Source organism: Lissotriton helveticus, chromosome 5_1, assembly GCF_964261635.1.
Source record: "Lissotriton helveticus chromosome 5_1, aLisHel1.1, whole genome shotgun sequence".
NCBI lineage: Eukaryota > Metazoa > Chordata > Amphibia > Caudata > Salamandridae > Lissotriton > Lissotriton helveticus.
Window position 1 is genome coordinate 560,054,816 of NC_136065.1, and position 19,464 is coordinate 560,074,279.

The 19,464-nt window shown below is 48.7% G+C and overlaps 1 protein-coding gene and 1 long non-coding RNA gene across 4 annotated transcripts in view; one reads left to right on the plus strand and one right to left on the minus strand.

The window, feature by feature from the left end:
• Positions 1-19,464, plus strand: part of LOC144753267 (uncharacterized) — a 297,387-nt gene that overhangs the window by 140,297 nt on the left and 137,626 nt on the right. The window lies entirely within an intron of this gene.
• On the minus strand, positions 10,771-19,354 carry LOC144756459 (uncharacterized). The gene is made up of 3 exons (XM_078646286.1): positions 19,216-19,354; positions 12,537-12,668; positions 10,771-11,206 (listed from the first exon to the last, which is right to left on the minus strand). The coding sequence occupies exons 1-3, from the start codon at positions 19,352-19,354 to the stop codon at positions 10,782-10,784; spliced, it is 696 nt and encodes a 231-aa protein (XP_078502412.1). The 3' UTR covers positions 10,771-10,781.

A 19,464-nucleotide genomic window follows, 5' to 3' on the forward strand; every position in this document is an offset into this window, starting at 1 on the left:
CACCTCGCGAGAGTTCGCAATTGCGAACACGTAGTTGCGGCGGAAAGGAACAATCTCGCACTCGCGAAATAGAGCTTTTGCAATTCTGCACAAGAAAATCACCAGCAAACAGGATAAACCTTCAGAAAATTATGATTTTTATCAGAATCACTCCTCAGATTGACATTTGCATGGCCTTTTTTTTTGCAAGGAGTCCATTTTTTGGGGGGGGGGGAGGAAGGAAGTGCCCCACAGTCTCCAACTTCCTGTTCCTGTCCAGCAGGCTCCTCCCAGTGCTTTGTCCATCTCCTGGTCACTTTCATTTGGATCTGGAGCTGGAAGGATTACTTTTTGTGGGTGCTGCTGGATATTTGGATTTGAGGCCTTTTTGACTGTCTTTGGATCACTTTTGGATTAGAAATCAACTTTCACAAGTAAGTTTGTTTGGGGCATTACAGTTGCTGCAAGTAAAATTTTGGAACTTTTTCAGAACATTAAATAAATTATATTGTGGGTAGCCACAGTATCCAGTAGGACCAGGGTTGGTTAGGGGTGCATGATACAACTGTTTTGTTGAATTTAAACACCATTGAGGCCATGGATGGGCTGGGATTGTGCTGATTTTTGTCGTTTTTTTGGGCCTGCTGGTGGGGCCCTTTGCCCAGGGGTGGTGAGTGTTGCATGGGCCTAGTCTTTCTGTGGGGTGTCTTCTTGAATTTAAACATAATTGAGGCCATGGATGGGCTGGGATTGTGCTTATTTTATTATTTTTTGTCGTTTTTTGGGGGCTGCTGGTGTGGCCTTTTGCCCAGGGGTGGTGGTGCATGGACTGAGTGTGCCTGTGGTGTAGTCTCACTCTCTTTAATGTAAACATCATGGATGGCATTGGATTGTGGTGATTTCTGGCTGTTTTTCTGTTTTTTGGGGTGTACTGTTGATGTGGACTGGCCATGTGGGTGGTGGTGGTGGCCATCTTGAGTGCTGGCTGGTACAGGCAACATGTGCTTGGGGTGTAAGGGGCCATTTTGAGGAGAGGCAGTGTCTGAGGCCTGCACTTATTTTGCCTACTTTTCATCCTTTATGCCCAGGGGTAGTGAGTGTTGCATGGGCCTAGTATTTCTGAGGGGTGTCTTCTTGAATTTAAACACCATTGAGGCCATGGATGGGCTGGGATTGTGCTGATTTGATTGTTTTTTGTCGTTTTTTTGGGCCTGCTGGTGGGGCCCTTTGCCCAGGGGTGGTGAGTGTTGCATGGGCCTAGTCTTTCTGTGGGGTGTCTTCTTGAATTTAAACATAATTGAGGCCATGGATGGGCTGGGATTGTGCTTATTTTATTGTTTTTTGTCGTTTTTTGGGGGCTGCTGGTGTGGCCTTTTGCCCAGGGGTGGTGGTGCATGGACTGAGTGTGCCTGTGGTGTGGTCTCACTCTCTTTAATGTAAACATCATGGATGGCATTGGATTGTGGTGATTTCTGGCTGTTTTTCTGTTTTTTGGGGGTGTACTGTTGATGTGGACTGGCCATGTGGGTGGTGGTGGTGGCCATCTTGAGTGCTGGCTGGTACAGGCAACATGTGCTTGGGGTGTAAGGGGCCATTTTGAGGAGAGGCAGTGTCTGAGGCCTGCACTTATTTTGTCTACTTTTCATCCTTTATGCCCAGGGGTAGTGAGTGTTGCATGGGCCTAGTGTTTCTGAGGGGTGTCTTCTTGAATTTAAACACCATTGAGGCCATGGATGGGCTGGGATTGTGCTGATTTGATTGTTTTTTGTCGTTTTTTGGGCCTGCTGGTGGGGCCCTTTGCCCAGGGGTGGTGAGTGTTGCATGGGCCTAGTCTTTCTGTGGGGTGTCTTCTTGAATTTAAACATAATTGAGGCCATGGATGGGCTGGGATTGTGCTTATTTTATTGTTTTTTGTCGTTTTTTGGGGGCTGCTGGTGTGGCCTTTTGCCCAGGGGTGGTGGTGCATGGACTGAGTGTGCCTGTGGTGTGGTCTGGTCTCACTCTCTTTAATGTAAACATCATGGATGGCATTGGATTGTGGTGATTTCTGGCTGTTTTTCTGTTTTTGGGGGGTGTACTGTTGATGTGGACTGGCCATGTGGGTGGTGGTGGTGGCCATCTTGAGTGCTGGCTGGTACAGGCAACATGTGCTTGGGGTGTAAGGGGCCATTTTGAGGAGAGGCAGTGTCTGAGGCCTGCACTTATTTTGCCTACTTTTCATCCTTTATGCCCAGGGGTAGTGAGTGTTGCATGGGCCTAGTGTTTCTGAGGGGTGTCTTCTTGAATTTAAACACCATTGAGGCCATGGATGGGCTGGGATTGTGCTGATTTGATTGTTTTTTGTCGTTTTTTTGGGCCTGCTGGTGTGGCCTTTTGCCCAGGGGTGGTGGTGCATGGACTGAGTGTGCCTGTGGTGTGGTCTGGTCTCACTCTCTTTAATGTAAACATCATGGATGGCATTGGATTGTGGTGATTTCTGGCTGTTTTTCTGTTTTTGGGGGGTATACTGTTGATGTGGACTGGCCATGTGGGTGGTGGTGGTGGCCATCTTGAGTGCTGGCTGGTACAGGCAACATGTGCTTGGGGTGTAAGGGGCCATTTTGAAGAGAGGCAGTGTCTGAGGCATGCACTTATTTTGCCTACTTTTCATCCATTATGCCCAGGGGTAGTGAGTGTTGCATACTTGCATGTCCCTAGTCTTTCTGTGGGGTGTCTTCAATGTAAACATCATGGATGGCATGGGATTGTGCTCATTTTTCTGTGTTTTGTCCATTTTTTGGGGTGTATAACTGAACTGATGTTCCTCTGTCTTCCATTGCTTTTAGGTGCACAAGAAGACTCAAGAGAACCACCAGTGCCAGGAAGAAGTCCTGCAGCGGTGTGTGTGTGCAGCATAACGTCACGCGACGTCACGTCTGGACACAGAACCCTCTGCAACTCGTGCAACTGCTGCCTGCTGACCTGCTCTGAAGAAGATGGCCCCAAAAAAAGTAACCCGTAGCTCCTCTAGCAAGAAAGGTGCCAGTAAGGAGCAGAAGAAGCAAGTTACCAAGGACACTGGTGTGCCGCCCGCCCCTTTTTTTGGGAGTAAAAAAAAAAGTATGCCTGCAGCAGCAGCGGGATCTGCTGGGGACCAAGCTGGCAGCAGCACCCCCGCTCCATTGGGCTCAGTGCCACCACCACCACCACTCCAACTTAAGTCCAAGCCCTTGAGTGCTGCAGAGGCAGCCAGTATAGTTCTTCAATCACCATCGACCAGTGATGTTGGCTCATCGCAAGAAAGCAGCAGCAATGTCCCTCAATCAACACAGGTTGTTGTAGCTCATCTGACGAGTGTTGAACAACCACAGCCGCAACAACAATCACATGTGCAAGTACAAGCCCAAGTACATGTGGAAGGAGAGGCAGTGCAAGGAGATGCGCAAGCAGAGGTGCATGGAGGGTCACAAGTGGCCACAATAGTTGTTCCTCCCGAAGTAGGGGCACATCAGGAAATCGACAATCAAGGCGAGGTATCATTTGAGGAAGCCACTCCTCCTGATGATCCTTCATTGTCTTCCACACCCCTAGCAAGGAAGAGATCAAGGGTGGTGTCTACATCTTCTTCAAGCACACCTCCTTCTGATGATACGGATCAAACTTGGGAACCAGCACCACAGCCGTCTGAGAGTGAGGCACACCATGATCCGACAAAGGTAGTTAAGCGTAAAAGGAAGCTCGTCCAAAGTCTCAGAGTTATGGAGTGTGATGAGGCTCAACAAGAAGTGGCGGATACTGCTGCTGATGAAGACTCTGCCAACGACGACCCAGTCATCATAAAGGTCACTGCAGCCCCAGCGGGCATGCAGCAAACAGACATTTTGACCCTAGCCCGAAGAGCTGCTGAGCGTGATGATGATGATGATGTTGTCGATGAGGAGGCAGTGGAAACACCACAATCATTGGAGTTAAGTAGTACACCAACTCGTCCCGCTTCCATATTTCTTTCTGGCAAGAAGAGACCTCCGTCAACCTCGACCTTAATTAGTGGCGGTGAAAGTGCAAAACGTACAAAAGTTGGGCAATCCAGATCCTCCACTTCATCTGGCATTAGCTTCATGACCACCACCACCAGTATCGCCGCCTCCTCCATGTCCCACAGACACTTCAAGTCCCCAGTTTGGGACTTCTTTACTGTTTGTCCAAAAAATCCAAAGTTTGCCATTTGTACCATTTGTAAGCAAGCAGTTAGTCGTGGTAAGCCAGGTACCAACTATGGTACCGGAGGCCAGAGAGGTCATCTTAGGAGACAGCACACTGTCAAATGGTTTGCGCACCTAGATGCGATCAAGAAAGGCCGAATTCAAGGAAACGTTGATGTTTCATCTGATGATGACGAGGAGGAAGAAGACGTGTCAAACACTTCCCTTACACCCAGTACCCCTGTCAGCAGCACACCCAATGTGAGGCACACTAAGAGTGTTGGAGCGACTGAGACACCAACGCACAAAAGTTCACCAGCGAGCAAAATTGGGTCAACGAAGTCATTATCAGCCCGTAAATGCTTGGTCCAGGGCAACATTAGAACAATGCTTACTTCAGACGTGCCATATGAACGCAACGTCCATCATCACCTTTGGTTTTTCTTTGTTCGCCCTAAGTTGGCAGGGTATGCTCAGACGTGAGTCCCTTGCTCACTTTGCCACTGGATTCAAGCAAGCCCGGCTGAAGACGGCTGTAATGCCAGAAACCGGTCCTGGGAAGCTTGATTCCGGTCCAGGGAAGACATGGCTTGGCAGTTCGGGCTGGACTGTTCCCATGAGGCACAGGGTCAGACTGATTTGCATATGGCCATGTCTGAACTGGGGTGGCGGAGTGAGCTAAAGAACGGTGATGGATTAAACCCAGATCAGTTGACTGGGGGTGAGTGTTTGTATTGTCAACGCTCCGTCCATCATCACCTTTGGTTTTTCTTTGTTCGCCCTAAGTTGGCAGGGTATGCTCAGACGTGAGTCCCTTGCTCACTTTGCCACTGGATTCAAGCAAGCCCGGCTGAAGACGGCTGTAATGCCAGAAACCGGTCCTGGGAAGCTTGATTCCGGTCCAGGGAAGACATGGCTTGGCAGTTCGGGCTGGACTGTTCCCATGAGGCACAGGGTCAGACTGATTTGCATATGGCCATGTCTGAACTGGGGTGGCGGAGTGAGCTAAAGAACGGTGATGGATTAAACCCAGATCAGTTGACTGGGGGTGAGTGTTTGTATTGTCAACGCTCCGTCCATCATCACCTTTGGTTTTTCTTTGTTCGCCCTAAGTTGGCAGGGTATGCTCAGACGTGAGTCCCTTGCTCACTTTGCCACTGGATTCAAGCAAGCCCGGCTGAAGACGGCTGTAATGCCAGAAACCAGTCCTGGGAAGCTTGATTCCGGTCCAGGGAAGACATGGCTTGGCAGTTCGGGCTGGACTGTTCCCATGAGGCACAGGGTCAGACTGATTTGCATATGGCCATGTCTGAACTGGGGTGGCGGAGTGAGCTAAAGAACGGTGATGGATTAAACCCAGATCAGTTGACTGGGGGTGAGTGTTTGTATTGTCAACGCTCCGTCCATCATCACCTTTGGTTTTTCTTTGTTCGCCCTAAGTTGGCAGGGTATGCTCAGACGTGAGTCCCTTGCTCACTTTGCCACTGGATTCAAGCAAGCCCGGCTGAAGACGGCTGTAATGCCAGAAACCGGTCCTGGGAAGCTTGATTCCGGTCCAGGGAAGACATGGCTTGGCAGTTCGGGCTGGACTGTTCCCATGAGGCACAGGGTCAGACTGATTTGCATATGGCCATGTCTGAACTGGGGTGGCGGAGTGAGCTAAAGAACGGTGATGGATTAAACCCAGATCAGTTGACTGGGGGTGAGTGTTTGTATTGTCAACGCTCTGTCCATCATCACCTTTGGTTTTTCGTTTTTTTTTTATATGAACGCAACCACCCACTGACGCGTCTGTATAACACTAAGCTGGCTAAAATGCTAGCTGTGGACCTTCTCCCTTTTTCTTTTGTAGAAGCGGTAGGTTTTCAAGAATTAGTGGCAACGCTCTGCCCTAAATGGAAGGTTCCTAGCCGGTTCTATTTTGCCAGAGTTGCGGTTCCAGCACTACATGAAGATGTGCTGGAGGCGATTGGGGCAGCTTTGCAGAAGAGTGCTGTTCACACAATACATCTGACAACAGACATGTGGACCAGTGGCGCAGGCGCTGATTACATGTGCATCACTGCACACTGGGTCTCTTTTTCAGGTGTTAAAGCAAAGCTAAACGCAGGTGTTGACCCGGACCAAGTTTTTAAAGCTGCTCGGAAACATGCAACACTAGCCATGTTTGGCTTGGAGAAAAGTCACACAGCAGAAAACCTTTTGGAAGAGTTTAACAAAAAGGTCTTGAAAATGCTATCCCCCCAAAAACGCATGATTGGTTATGTTTCCACGGATAATGGCGCCAATGTAGTTAAGGCCATGTGGAAGGGTGACTATTTTAGAGTGCCGTGTTTGGCGCACTGTATCAACCTGGTAGTTCAAAAATTCTTGAGTGATAAACACAGTCCAGCGTTCGAGGTAATGGCCACCTGCCGCAAAATGTGCAACCATTTCGGCCATTCTTTTAAGGCCCGGAAGCATCTGAGGAGACTGCTACTTGAACGTCAAATGCCAGTGAAAGCACTCATCCAGGAGGTGGCAACACGTTGGAACTCAACCTTCTACATGCTTGAGCGTCTGTATGAGCAGTATACGGTACTCGATCACTATTTCTTCACAGAGGGTACATCTCAGAAGGAGGACATGCGGTTGGGTGCGGCGCAATGGGACATAGTTAAAAGCCTGACAGACATGCTTCGTCCTTTTGAGTTCTTCACGCGTGCAGTCAGCCAGGAGGACTGTAATTTGGGAAAAGCTATCCCATTGTTGTGCATGCTGGAGCACCAACTGATGGCGGTGTCTTCTGAGTTTGAAAAAGATGAAAAAAAAAGACCATTTTATTTTGTCTGAGAAATTATTAGAGCGCCTACGTGGTGATGAACGTCTTAAAAACATCAAGTCAGAACAGCATTACATTTGTGCTACTATTCTGGATCCACGCTACAAAAAGGCACTGGCAGGCGAAGCATTCTTTCCTTTTGCTGATGCAGATGTTCAAAAGTACAAACATTGGTTAGCCTTGTCAGCCAAGAGGTTTGAAAAAGAACGGCAGGTTATTGAAGGAGAAGACAGTACATCAGCATCAGCATCAGCATCAGCAGGCCATCCCCAGTCACAAGAATCCACTTCTGCACCTGTGGCTGGGGCACAAGTGACCTCTCAGCCGTTAAAGGCAACTGGATCATCTGCACCACACACAACAGTATCAGTGGCTGTTGTAGAGGATTGGCTAAGTTTGCTTGGGTATGGTTCTCGAAAAAATGTCAAAGGCACAGCAAAAAGTAAGCAAAGTGGAGGAACCGTTGATGACCTTGAGCCGATGGTGCAGGACTATATGAATGACTCAACAGAGGTCTTTCTTAATGATGAGCCATTGCAGTATTGGCATGGCAAAAAACAATTGTGGCCACAGCTCTCCAACCTGGCTATAAACTATTTGTCTTGCCCACTCGCAAGTGTGTCTTCTGAACGTGTTTTCAGTGCTGCTGGTGGCATTGTAACTCCCAAACGGAGCCGCCTCTCGCCCAAAAATGTGGAGCGGCTGACAATGATCAAGATGAATCAGCACCTCATACCACCAGATTACAAAGTACGAGAAAGCACGCCGCATGAAGACGAGGAGGACGGCAACGTAGATGAGGGGATTTGTTCTCTGTTCGGTGGCACTGACCTCATCCTGCCTGAATTCGCAGAGTATGATGACGAAATCTTCTTCTTATTCCCTGACACCGAGCCCTGAAAATGAGACAATGAATCAAGAACTTTCTTTTTCGTCCTTATTCACTTTTATTCCTGTTTGTCTCTCTTTCTTTGGTTTGCACAGTTAATTTAATTCAAACTTTAATCACCTAATCCCAAAAACAAGACCATCAGCAGAACTGTCTTCACTTGTTTGCTTATTGATTTGAAGGTGCCGCAGTCTACATTCCTCAGGTTCACAAGTTCTGAAGAACATGCTCCTCTATCCTCCTCCCCAAGACTGCGATTTCCCTCAAAGCAGAGTGCTGGATTACGCCCAATGAAGAAAGACTCAGCACTTGTGGGGGTGTTGTACTTCTTTGCGGGTGAGTTGACGGATTTGGGCCCATTGCTGTGAAGCTCTAATAATGGACAAAAGTGTTTTGGACCAAATATGAGGTGGAAATTTCTTGCCGTTTTTGCTGACTTGCTTGCCTTTGGGGTGCTCTTTGGCGGGGTTCCGGGTGTTTGTGGGTGATTATTGGTGTCTGGGAGCACTGCTGCGACAATCTAATCTTGATTGCATTTGCTTTTCAGGAAATCCGTGGTGGAAAACAGGAGTTATGATGATGATTGATGATGATGACCTAGCTGCACAGCGCCGCGTTTGGACCGAAGGCCGAGAGATATTGTAAGTATGAGATTTAGCTTTTTCGCTGTTTGGGGGTGTTGTCGGGTGGTTTTTTCCGGGTGGGTTGGTTGGCGGGTCTTGCCTGGGGCATTCCTGGGAAGGTCTAATACCGGATAGAAGTGTTTTGGACAAAATCCTTAAGGAACAGCCTTTTTTTTGCTATTTCTTCTGTCATCTTGCTCAATGTAGCGTTTTGGGGGGCTTCCTGCTGTTCGTGGGTGGGTTGCGGCCGGGGTCTCTGTCGAAGCACTGCTGCGACAATCTAATCTTGATTGCATTTGCTTTTCAGGAAATCCGTGGTGGAAAACAGGAGTTATGATGATTGATGATGATGACCTAGCTGCACAGCGCCGCGTTTGGACCGAAGGCCGAGAGATATTGTAAGTATGAGATTTAGCTTTTTCGCTGTTTGGGTGTGTTGTCGGGTGGTTTTTTCCGGGTGGGTTGGTTGGCGGGTCTTGCCTGGGGCATTCCTGGGAAGGTCTAATACCGGATAGAAGTGTTTTGGACAAAATCCTGAAGGAAACACCAGTTTTGGCACTTTTTGTAAGTTAGGGTTCGTTAGGGTTAGCCCTAGCAGCAGGATTGCATGTGTTTCGGGGGGTTCTATTGCAACGCAGTTCTGGTGTTGTAGAGCACTGTTGGAGCGATGCTGGCTATGGATACTTTTGCTTGCTTGCAAGTGGTTTGAATACAATCCACGGTCTGTATTTGGGCCTACTGTTACTTTCAAAGTACGTTTTGTAACCATTTTTCTGCTAGGCATCGTTTTTGGAGATCTGATTGGGGTTCTTCTACATTTTTGCGACTGGCTTTAGTAAGGGTCTTGGTGGGAGCATTGCTGGGAAGGTCAAATTTTGTTCTAAAACACAGTTTACAGTACACCTACCTTGAGGGGAAAGATCCGCTATAATATTTTGGCCATACTTATTTATCCTTAAAAAGGTGACTCAGACAGAGCACGCAATTTCAAAAATATTGTACTGTCTATTAGGGAAATCAAAGTGTCACTTTTTGAACCACACAGCGTACATACCTTTTATTTATTTATCAGTGGTATTGTAATAGCACTTCCTGTTTTCCGTTCAATAATTACAGGCCGGGTTTCAGTCAACATCCGCCAGGCAGGCAGTGGACAGGGTGTCTTCTGTCAGTGGTCACCAACATTGATGGACGAAGCGTCAGCTGGAATGGAGGAGTGCCGCCAATAAGAGGAATTGTTTGCTGCATGCAACTTACTTACCAAATTCAACAGGACAACTCCAACAACATACGCAATACAGATACAGTATCCATTGTTTTATTCTATGAGTGTGACTGCATGTGCTTAGCTTTAGTTTGTAACCAAAGATTGTCTTTATCTTCAATTATTGTTTGTCCATGCTCTGCTTTTTTTTTCTTCTCTCAACAAAACCTACCCAAAAAGAAACCCCCATTCCCATCCATTTTACAAACCCTAACCCTCTTCCCCCGGGCTGTGTTGTTTTGCTTGATGTCTGACTAAAATGACATCAATAATTCCACACACTTGCTGGGGAGGATAAGGTCATAGCAACAGGCTGGTGAAGGAATACGAGGATATCTTCTAGACTTACTCATCTTCAGTACTATATCTTCTAGTAGTAGTAGCCAATGTCAAATAAATTCAACGCAAGTACTAGTTATACTTGCAAGCAAATACTTTACCATTTGTTAGGCTACATTATGGCACTGTTCTGTCTGTCACCTGCTATATTCTCGATCGTACCGTAACCGTTGTAATGCTACAGTAAGGACAAACAAGGTTTCGTTTTCTTTTTTTCCATAGGCATGCAACTGCCACTGTGTCACACCACTAGTACCACCGCAATGAGGAAATGTCACCCGCCCAGGATTGACAAAGTTAATCCCCATTTCACGTGGAGCCAGCCCTGGGCCTAGCCCTAATTTCTAACACAAATTACAGGTAAGATAAGCGTTTGGTGGGAGGTAGTATAATGGAGTATTATTTCGGAGTAGACAAGAGATTGACGGTTGTACTACTAAAGTCCTACGACTGTTCAGGAAAACAAAGTTACTGTTACACCCCCGCCCCCCACCCACCAGACTGAAAAGCAGTAAAAAACAGGTATGGTCAGATAAAGTTTAAAAATATATTTATGTAGCCCTAACAAAATAATCTCCCTCACCCACCCTAACCCCAACGATTGTCTTTGAAACGTCCCAAAACGATCCCAACTCCCAAATCCCACCCCCCAAAAGTCTATAAAAAAAGGGCAAGGGACACTCCACTACTGGAGGGTGCTGGTGCTGGTGCATTTTGCGGCATGGGCATCATACTCCTTGCGGAGGGTGGCAAGCTCGGAGCGGAGGCCCTTAACCAAGTTCTTATACTTCAGGACCTCCTGCTCCAGGTTGGACATTCGGACTCGTAGGCGGCGTTGGCGTTCCTTGCAGCTCCTGTGGGGGGCAGCTGGTATTTCTGTTGCTTGGCGGTGGCGGTTGTCTTTGTTAGCCCGGCTCGGTCCCGCTGGCTTAGTCACGGAGGAGGATGCAGCGGTCCCAGTCGAGGATGTTGTTGTTGCCCCGCTCGACTGCGTGTCCTCCTCCTCCTCCAGGGCCACCAGCCGCCGATATTCGGCGACAGTGGCCTCCAGCCTCCGTTGCCGGGCCATTCTAGCCTGCTCCCTCCGTGTTGTTGATTTGGAAGGAGCAACTATATGAAGAAAGAAAGACATAGTCTGTAACCAATGCTCCTTAGCATTAATAACACAAAGTGATTGAGCCGAAAGTTGGGTCACAGTACAAGTAGCAAATTGAAAGCACAGTACATAACTATTGAGGACAGTATCTATGTAACCTCCCACTTCTGCATCCTTGCTCTAACATTAGTGGTAGTTTAATGAACAAATTCTACGACCACTATGGACTTCCATTACAGTCGACTATGACAGTACACCAGTCTTATTCTTCTTCTTCTCTCTTGTTTAGGGAAATTGGTACGTTATCTTATGCAAGCCGGCAGAATGACATGGACAGCACAGTGAACTTGCACCCGAGAAAAAAAGTTGCACACCATGATGAGTGAGACAGACTTGCGTTACTGTACCGGTCCAGTACATGCAGGTGGTGAAGCTATTACTTTTCTATTACGGGTGGCACTGAGAATACTCTGTTACAAGGGCTACTGCTTAATTAATTTACCTTTCACCCTACAGTGCAAATGAGTACTAGAAAAGGAAAATGAAGAAGCTAACTAATTTGATTATCTATCACTTCACATGGGACGTATTTGATGACATATGGGATGACTTTAGGTGCTTTGCTTAATATTGAGTGAACAGTGATACACCCACACATGAATGACGTACTACAAGTAAACTAAAGTTATTAAGAGAGGTACGGAGTGTCCACCGTAATAACCAGATATATGCTGTGATTGCAGACGCAATACAAAGTACTGCTACTATTCATGGTAGTATTGGACACATTTACAATTTCTTTTCCTTGCCTTCCCTGCACTGGAACGGACGTGCGGGTGCGGTGGTACATGCTCTTCAAGGTAACACTTAGTTCATCTGGCGACCATCTACTCTCTCTAGATTCACATGTGCTATCTAAGAGTCAGAGAATACCATGCTCCAGGCATCCATTCAGTCAAAGTATACGCACACATACAGTTTCTGTTTCACCCACCCAGGCTGCTGTCCTTCCACCCATCCTTGCTTCATCATTGACCCAGCCATGCACCATACCATATTCTTTCCTTCCCAGCCACCTCGGGGGCCAAGCAAACACATATCGTTCTTCTTTGCCAGCCATCATACAAGTTCGCGTCCCACTTACTTACACCCTTCTTTCGCTTTTCGTTCATCCCATCCATCACGTTCGTCTAAGAACTTATTGGGATTCTTCTCACCAAAAACTTCACAGCTAAGTCGAAGTACATTTCGAGGAGGCTACTACCTGGTTGATTTGTAATACACCCGTGCAGAAAGCACACTATGCAGTCTTCAATTTCAATAAGTAAGGAATATATAGCTTACCTGTTTCCGCCACCACCGTTTGAACCCCCACAGGACCGTCCGCCGGCTCTTGCACCGCCTCCTCCCCAGAGTCCTCCGAGTCCTCGCCCAACACAGCCACCTCCGCGCTGGCCCCGTCACCAGATGTTACACCTACAAAGTACATTTAAGAATGTTAGAATACACCACTCACTACTATATAATATTTGGTCTAGGAGAAACGTTAAAAAAACTGAATACAATGTAATAATTTGTGACTGTCTACTCCAAAGTAAAAATGTCCCTTTTTCCAGGGAAGGCTGTTGTCTTGCTGCACTTTTATGCACAACTGATGAATGCTTGCTTTTGATTTTTAACACGCACCACTTTTTCTCCTAACAGACAGAAGCTTGACTCCTAAGAACACGACCAGGATCAAGTTCAAACCAGGTGAGAGCTCGGCTCGACCACAAGAAATGTGTCCAATTAATCGTCAGCACTAAACACTTTTCCGTTTTCAGTTAAATAGTTTTATGACAAAGTAGATTTTAATAAATGTGTTTACTTTTAATAAAGCTTTTAAACTTAAATAGACTCTGTGGTTTTTGTTCCTCCAGACTAGAGTGGATGAGCTAAAGGTTTTGGAATTTTTGCAAGCATGAGTGCCTCTGACACTTCTTGACTGTGCTGTGACTCCGTACTCTCTTGTCCTGCGTACGATAATCTAGAGATCATTGGGGATCAATAATCGGTGACTTCGGGAGCTGAATGACTCTGCCACACTATCTAGTCAGTAAGGAGACAGTGCATAGAGCTATTGCTGAATAGAATGGGAGTCCAATGGAATTGCCAAATGTCCAATCTTAGTTAGCTACACAGACAGACTAATAAGAATAGTCTAGTAATACCACAGGGAGTCATATTCGAGGCAGGATAAGAATTTATATCCAGTCTACAAGAAGATCAAAGACGATTTAGAAAAAATCGAATGAGGAACGCTAGGAAAAAATAGGTACTCTTTATTAAAATGTAAACTTACTGGGGCCAGCAAAGGAGCCCTCGCCTGCCCGATCCTGGCGTGCATCCTCAGCACCCTCCTCCTGTGTCCTCTTGCCCTTGGGGGGAGCTGATGTACAACATGAAAGAAAGAAAGACCAGAAAACATGGATGAGATTTTTCAACCAAATCAAACATTTCAAAAGAACAATAACAAAATATTTTGGAGAAATAGCAAATAGATAGACAACTATTCCACGGGATCTATCTCATGTGGTATACTACGTTATTCGTATTGCCTGATTTGCGGAACGTTGACTTAGAAAGTTCCTATGTAACTCAATAAACAGACTACTAAAGAGGTTTGCCTAGGCCTGGCACTGCAGGCAGCAGTCCGCAGCACGCGAAGTGACAGACAAAGTCCATCCTGCTTGCAGATCAGTGAATACTCAAACTATCAATCCACCCACCACCGCCACTATTTCTTCTTATAGCCATGTGTCTAAAGGAAGGACTGGACTTCAGTCTGTTGGGGCTGATTTAGAAGTCCCTTGCGGCTCATTTTCCTCCATTGTTGCGTGCCTTTTGTGACGCAGCGGCAGAACAAAAGACTCGCCATGGTGTTGGTGCGGCGTATATATTAAAAAAAACCACATATGGGCATATGGGCGATGCATCACGTTGTAAAGCCCTGCGCCATCAGGGGGCGTTCCGGCGCAAGGGAGGGCGTACCTGCGCAGGAACGAATCCTAAAAGTGGCTGAGGGAAATCTACAAGATGTCAATCAGTCACTTTTAGGACAATGATGCATGACTCAAACCCTGCGCACTTGAAGCCGACGTACGGCTTGATGCAGCATTGGGGAGATAGGGTACCCCAGAGCATTGCTGGAGCTGCGCCATCGTTGGCACGCAACTCCAGCAATGCGCTGCCTTTACGGCACAGATGCGTAAGGCTTCTGTGACGTTTTGGGCCAATGGGTGGTGGTGGCATGGCACACAATTACTGCCGCATCCCTGCTACTTTGCAGGGATGCGCCGGTAATTGAAAATATGACCCTTAGTGTCTAGCATTACGCAGTTCTTATCTTTACACTACACTCATACATAATTTCTCAGGCCAATGAAATGCTTCTGAACACAACATACAAAACAAAGAAGCATAGTAGCAAGCAAGGCTACTGAGAAGGAGAGCAGTGCACCTGAAATGCATAGAAGATTTTGAAATATAATTTACCTCAATGTAATCGGCAGCATTATTGCTCTTGGTAAAGAACAAAGATTTGCAAATAACAGAGCCGGATAAAACAGAGTAGTAAATGAATAGCTACTACTACTCACCAAGCCCGGGGACCTCTACGCCGAGCGCGTCCAGCAAGTCCCGTTCCCGGTCCATGACATCGGTCCAGCGGTGGGTGGCCTGGTTATATGTGCGCCGGACCCCAGAGAGCTTATACATGGCCCGGCACACCTTCTACCACCGCTTGCGGCGCTCCCGGATGCCATAGCCAGTCGCGATCTTGCCGCCTCCCAGGATCGTCTTGGGGAGGCGGCACTGGACGTGGAAGATGAGTGCCGCCACTTCCTCCGCGCTGAAGATCTCCCGTGGCACCACTTGCTCCCCCCTCAAACGCCCGCACGGGAGCCGGGCACGGGGTGCGGGACCCTTCCCCTTCTCAGGGTGCTTCCCGGCTCCCTTTACCGTGGTCTGGGCAGAAATACAGTTAAATGATAAACAAGAAATAGAATAGTGAAGAAGAAAAGAAAAGAGTTTAAAAAAGTAGTTTAAAAGTAACTAAAAGCAGCAGAAAACACAAAAATATAGAGCTAGAAAAATAGAGGGATAGATAATAAGTAAAATTAGATCAAATAAACTTCAAACAAGCAAAGGATGGCAGAGATTGAGAGAGGATAGAGAAAGCATGCCCAGAACCATAGCAATGAATGAGAAACAAGATGGCCGCGCCCGTTCACGACCGCGTGGGTAAGTTCGCGCGAGATTTTCCTCGCGAGCACGTGCGAAATTGTACTAGCGAGCAGCACACTTTGGGAGATTACACATAGCGGCCGGAAACGGAATTACGTCACGCAAACAAGATGGCCGCGCCCGTGTACGACCGATAGGGTAACTTGGCAAACGTATAGCTAGAAGCGCCTCGCGAACACGCGCAAGATCACGCGAACATACACGTCGCAAAAAAAACAATTTTGTATTCGCACGCATTCGCGGCTTCCGAAATCGATCTCGCACGGATTCGCGCCCCAAAAAACACGCGAAATTGCAGAAAAAACGATTTTAGCTAAACTGAAAGCAATGAGCAGGTGCAAAAGTTCAAACTTAACATTAGTAACATTCAAGGTAGTGCTTCCTGAGGGGCCCCTCCAGAGTTTGCAACTATTCTATGACCCTGCTATGACCCAAACAGCAGGCTCATAGAATAGCTACAAGTAGACCATAAAGGTCCTGTGAAAAAAAATTTCACTGCAACAAAAAGCAAATTACAGATAAGGAAGGAAGCAGGTGCCAGCCAGACTGGAAGTTTCAAAATTACTGACACATTAATGACCCACAAATTAATTGATGGCAGTTGAAGAAGGGCAGGTGTGCTTGCTTTTTTCAACCACCATAATCTACAGTGATAAATAAACCTAATGGGTGGCAGTGAGGATGTACCAGAGGGTGGCATGGGTGTCCCAGAGGGTGGCAGTGGTGAAACAGAGGGTGCTGTGAACCTGTGATGATAAACCAGACGTAGAAACAACATAGTCGCGGCCGTTGCGAGCCGAAAAGTAAGTTCGCAATTGCGAACTTGTCCCAAAATCGGCGCGAACGCGCGCCAACACAAAAAACGAGAAAATCCGCAAATCCGCTAGAGTTCGCGTATCTTCGCGGATTGCGAATCCGTAAATCCGCAATTTCGCGTACGCGAGATCCGCTAGATCTGCCCATGCTTAATTGTGGACTATGTGCTTGCCAAACTTTCAAGGATGGCTGAGTGCATGGATAAAGCATCCAAAAACCATGAGTCAAACCAAGAGCTCCAGAAGTTTGGTATGACCAAACAGCTGCACTGGTGGAGTTCCAATCAGTGATGAAAGTATGGTTTTTGGAGTCTGTGACACCTAGGGCACTCCAGGACAAGTGGCATGGACCCTACCCGATCTTTGAGAGGAAAGGTGAGGTCACCTATCTGGTAGACCTAGGTACTAGCAGGAGCCCTCACAAGTTCATCCATGTCAACTGCCTAAAGCCTTTCTATGGCAGGGTTTTGTGGTAATGCTGAGGGTCACTGATGAAGATCAGGAAGCAGAGAGTGAACCTCTCACTGACCTCCTCTTCTACAGCCCAAAAGAAGGACCAGTGGATGGAGTGGTCCTCTCGGTCAATCTCTCTGCATAAAAGCAAGGTGACTGCAGGCAAGTCCTGGAGCAGTATGCTGAGCTCTTTTCCCTAACCCCTGGTCAGGCAACCAGGTGTACCCATGATGTGGACAACGGGGACAACACACCTGTCAAAAACGAAATATACCGACAGTCTGACCAAGTGAAGGAACGCATCAAAGCTGAAATCAGCAAGATGCTGGTATTGGGAGTTATTAGAAGGTGGTTCAACCATCTGAGCCGCTTTTGAACACCTATTTGTTGAGTTTTTACTGTGGGAGAGCCTCATAAGTTGGGACTCACCCACAGTGAACTCATGATGAAAGAGACTGCATGTGGATTTTACTGGTGTTCCCTGGCTTGATTAGGCAACTGCGGGGCAGCTGGAGTAAGGGGCACCTGGCTGGTTACATGCAGGCACATGTGTGCATGCATGTGCACATGTGTAGGGGCTGCGCATGGGAGATACCTGGTGTGTGCAGCATAGGAGCAGGTGCAGATGGAATGGTGTGGCAGGACTTATGCAGAGCTGGGTGGTGACATGAAATAGACTTTATATAGTGGGAAGAAACATGCCAGGGAAAGACAGTGTGCTTTACGGTTTTTCACTTCATTATTCTCCTATGAGGATAAGAGCACCTGGGCTAGTTTCACTTTCCTAGGACCTACAAATTCCAGACATGCACTAAAGTCCACTGTAACATATATGAGAGGAAGTATTCTGCAGAGTCCAAAGTCATATTTGTACTGCTTTTGGATCATCCAGAAATGTCATATTTCTTTGAGTCAGCTTATAACCAGGGCCTGGCTGGGGCTGACCCTGCTAGGCTGAATTAATGACCTTCCTCCCCCAAGCCAGCCCTGCACACGAAGCATTCCAAGGGTGAAGGCCTCCACTCCAAGAAGAGAAGATGGGTGGAGCTACAGGTTCATCCATCAGCAGCTGACACCTGGTGCCAGGCACCTAGCTGCCCTGAGGCAGTGAGGGGCTCTCAGAGACCATGTGGCATGAGACCCCTGGACGACGCCATTTTGAACAAACCCAGAGGCCTGGGCAGGAAGGAGGGAGCAGGGGCAGAGAAGTGATGGGTCGCTGTGTGATAGGGCAAACAGAGACTTCCTGCCAGCCCCCTCCCCAACTCTTTAAAAAAACTTGCACAGGAAGAGGACTTCCATCTGGGGTGTGGTCTGCTGAGGCAGGGGGTGCTGGAGCCTGGCGCCATGGGCAGTTGGAAGGAGGAACCCCCTGACTGTCCCAGGATCCTGAATAGCGCCAGGAGAGGAGTTCAGGGCCAGTGAGCAGAACCCTGGGCCTCTGCGCAAGGAGAAGGGAGGCCCAGGAGGAGAGCCAGGTAAAAGGCTTGTGCAGGGAGCCAGTGAAGACCGCTCCCTGCCAAGTGCATCCTCTTGAAGACAAGGAGGACAAAGGGGAGTGCTCTCAGTGGCTGGGGAGCGCCACCAGGAGCAAGAAGAGGGCGGAATTGTGAAGATCGGTCCCCTGGGGGCTGAGATATGCCCCCCCAGAAGGTAGGCGACCTTTGACCTCTGGCTGACCGACGACGAAGCGCATGTGGCTCCACCGCCGGTCTCAAAGATGCCCCCGGGGTGCGTCAATTCCCGGGGCTGCCCCGCAAGAAGCAAAGTCGGGGAGCGCTGTCACGCTCCCCGTGAAGCTGGTAGAGAGGGGTGCCAGGAGCCCACCTTGGCCCCTGAGGAGAACTGGAGCAGGGGAGCGCCGTCGCGCTACCCTGGGAAAAGTGACAGGGGTCTGGGACCCCAACTCCTGGCCCCGAAGCTGCCGGCGGCAGCCGAGGAGCGCCATTGCGCTCCACGAGAAAATCGTGGGAGGGGCTTGGGATCCCAACTCTGGGCCCCCGTGTGAGGAGGAGGAGGAGGTGTGGAGCGCCATCATGGCCCCGCGAAGAAGACTCGGTGGCCCAGGACCCCATCTCCGGGCCCCAACTGGCAGGAGGAGGAGTGCTCCCCCGAAGCTGGAGGAAGGCGGGGGAGTGCCGTCGCAATACCCTGAGGTCCGCCCGGACCAGCAGGGGTCTCCCTGTCTGCCCGCAGGAGCATGCAGACCAGAAGAGAGGTGCCGTCTCCCACAACAGCACGCGAGCGTGCTGGCCCGTCAGGGAGCCAGTGAGGGCAGCCGGGGGTGGGTTCCCCAAGTTGCCCTCGTATGCAGAGGCAATGCGAGGAGCCTGGGTGGAACCGGGCTTCCAAAGTGAGAAGAGAAGCAGCGGGAGTGGCCTGGGATGGGTTACCCGAGCCGCACATAACTCCAGAGGCAAGATGAGGTGGAAGCAGCCGGGGGTGGGTTGCTTGCACTGTAGTGAACTTACCTGAGTGGCCAGGGGTGGGACCGGGGCCCCCACCGGCCTGAAGAAGCGGCGATGCCACTAGCAGTGCATCGCAGCTCTCCCCGAGCAGCGGGAGAGCCGCTGCTATTATATTCATGGAGCCGGGAGGAGAGCGCCCCATAATGCCCGGAACGGCCTGCAAGGGAAAGGAGCCTTTTTCTCGGCTGGTGGTGACCTCAGGAGGACGGGGTCACTGCCCAGTGAGTGCCAAGGTGCAGGGGGGAGATGCAG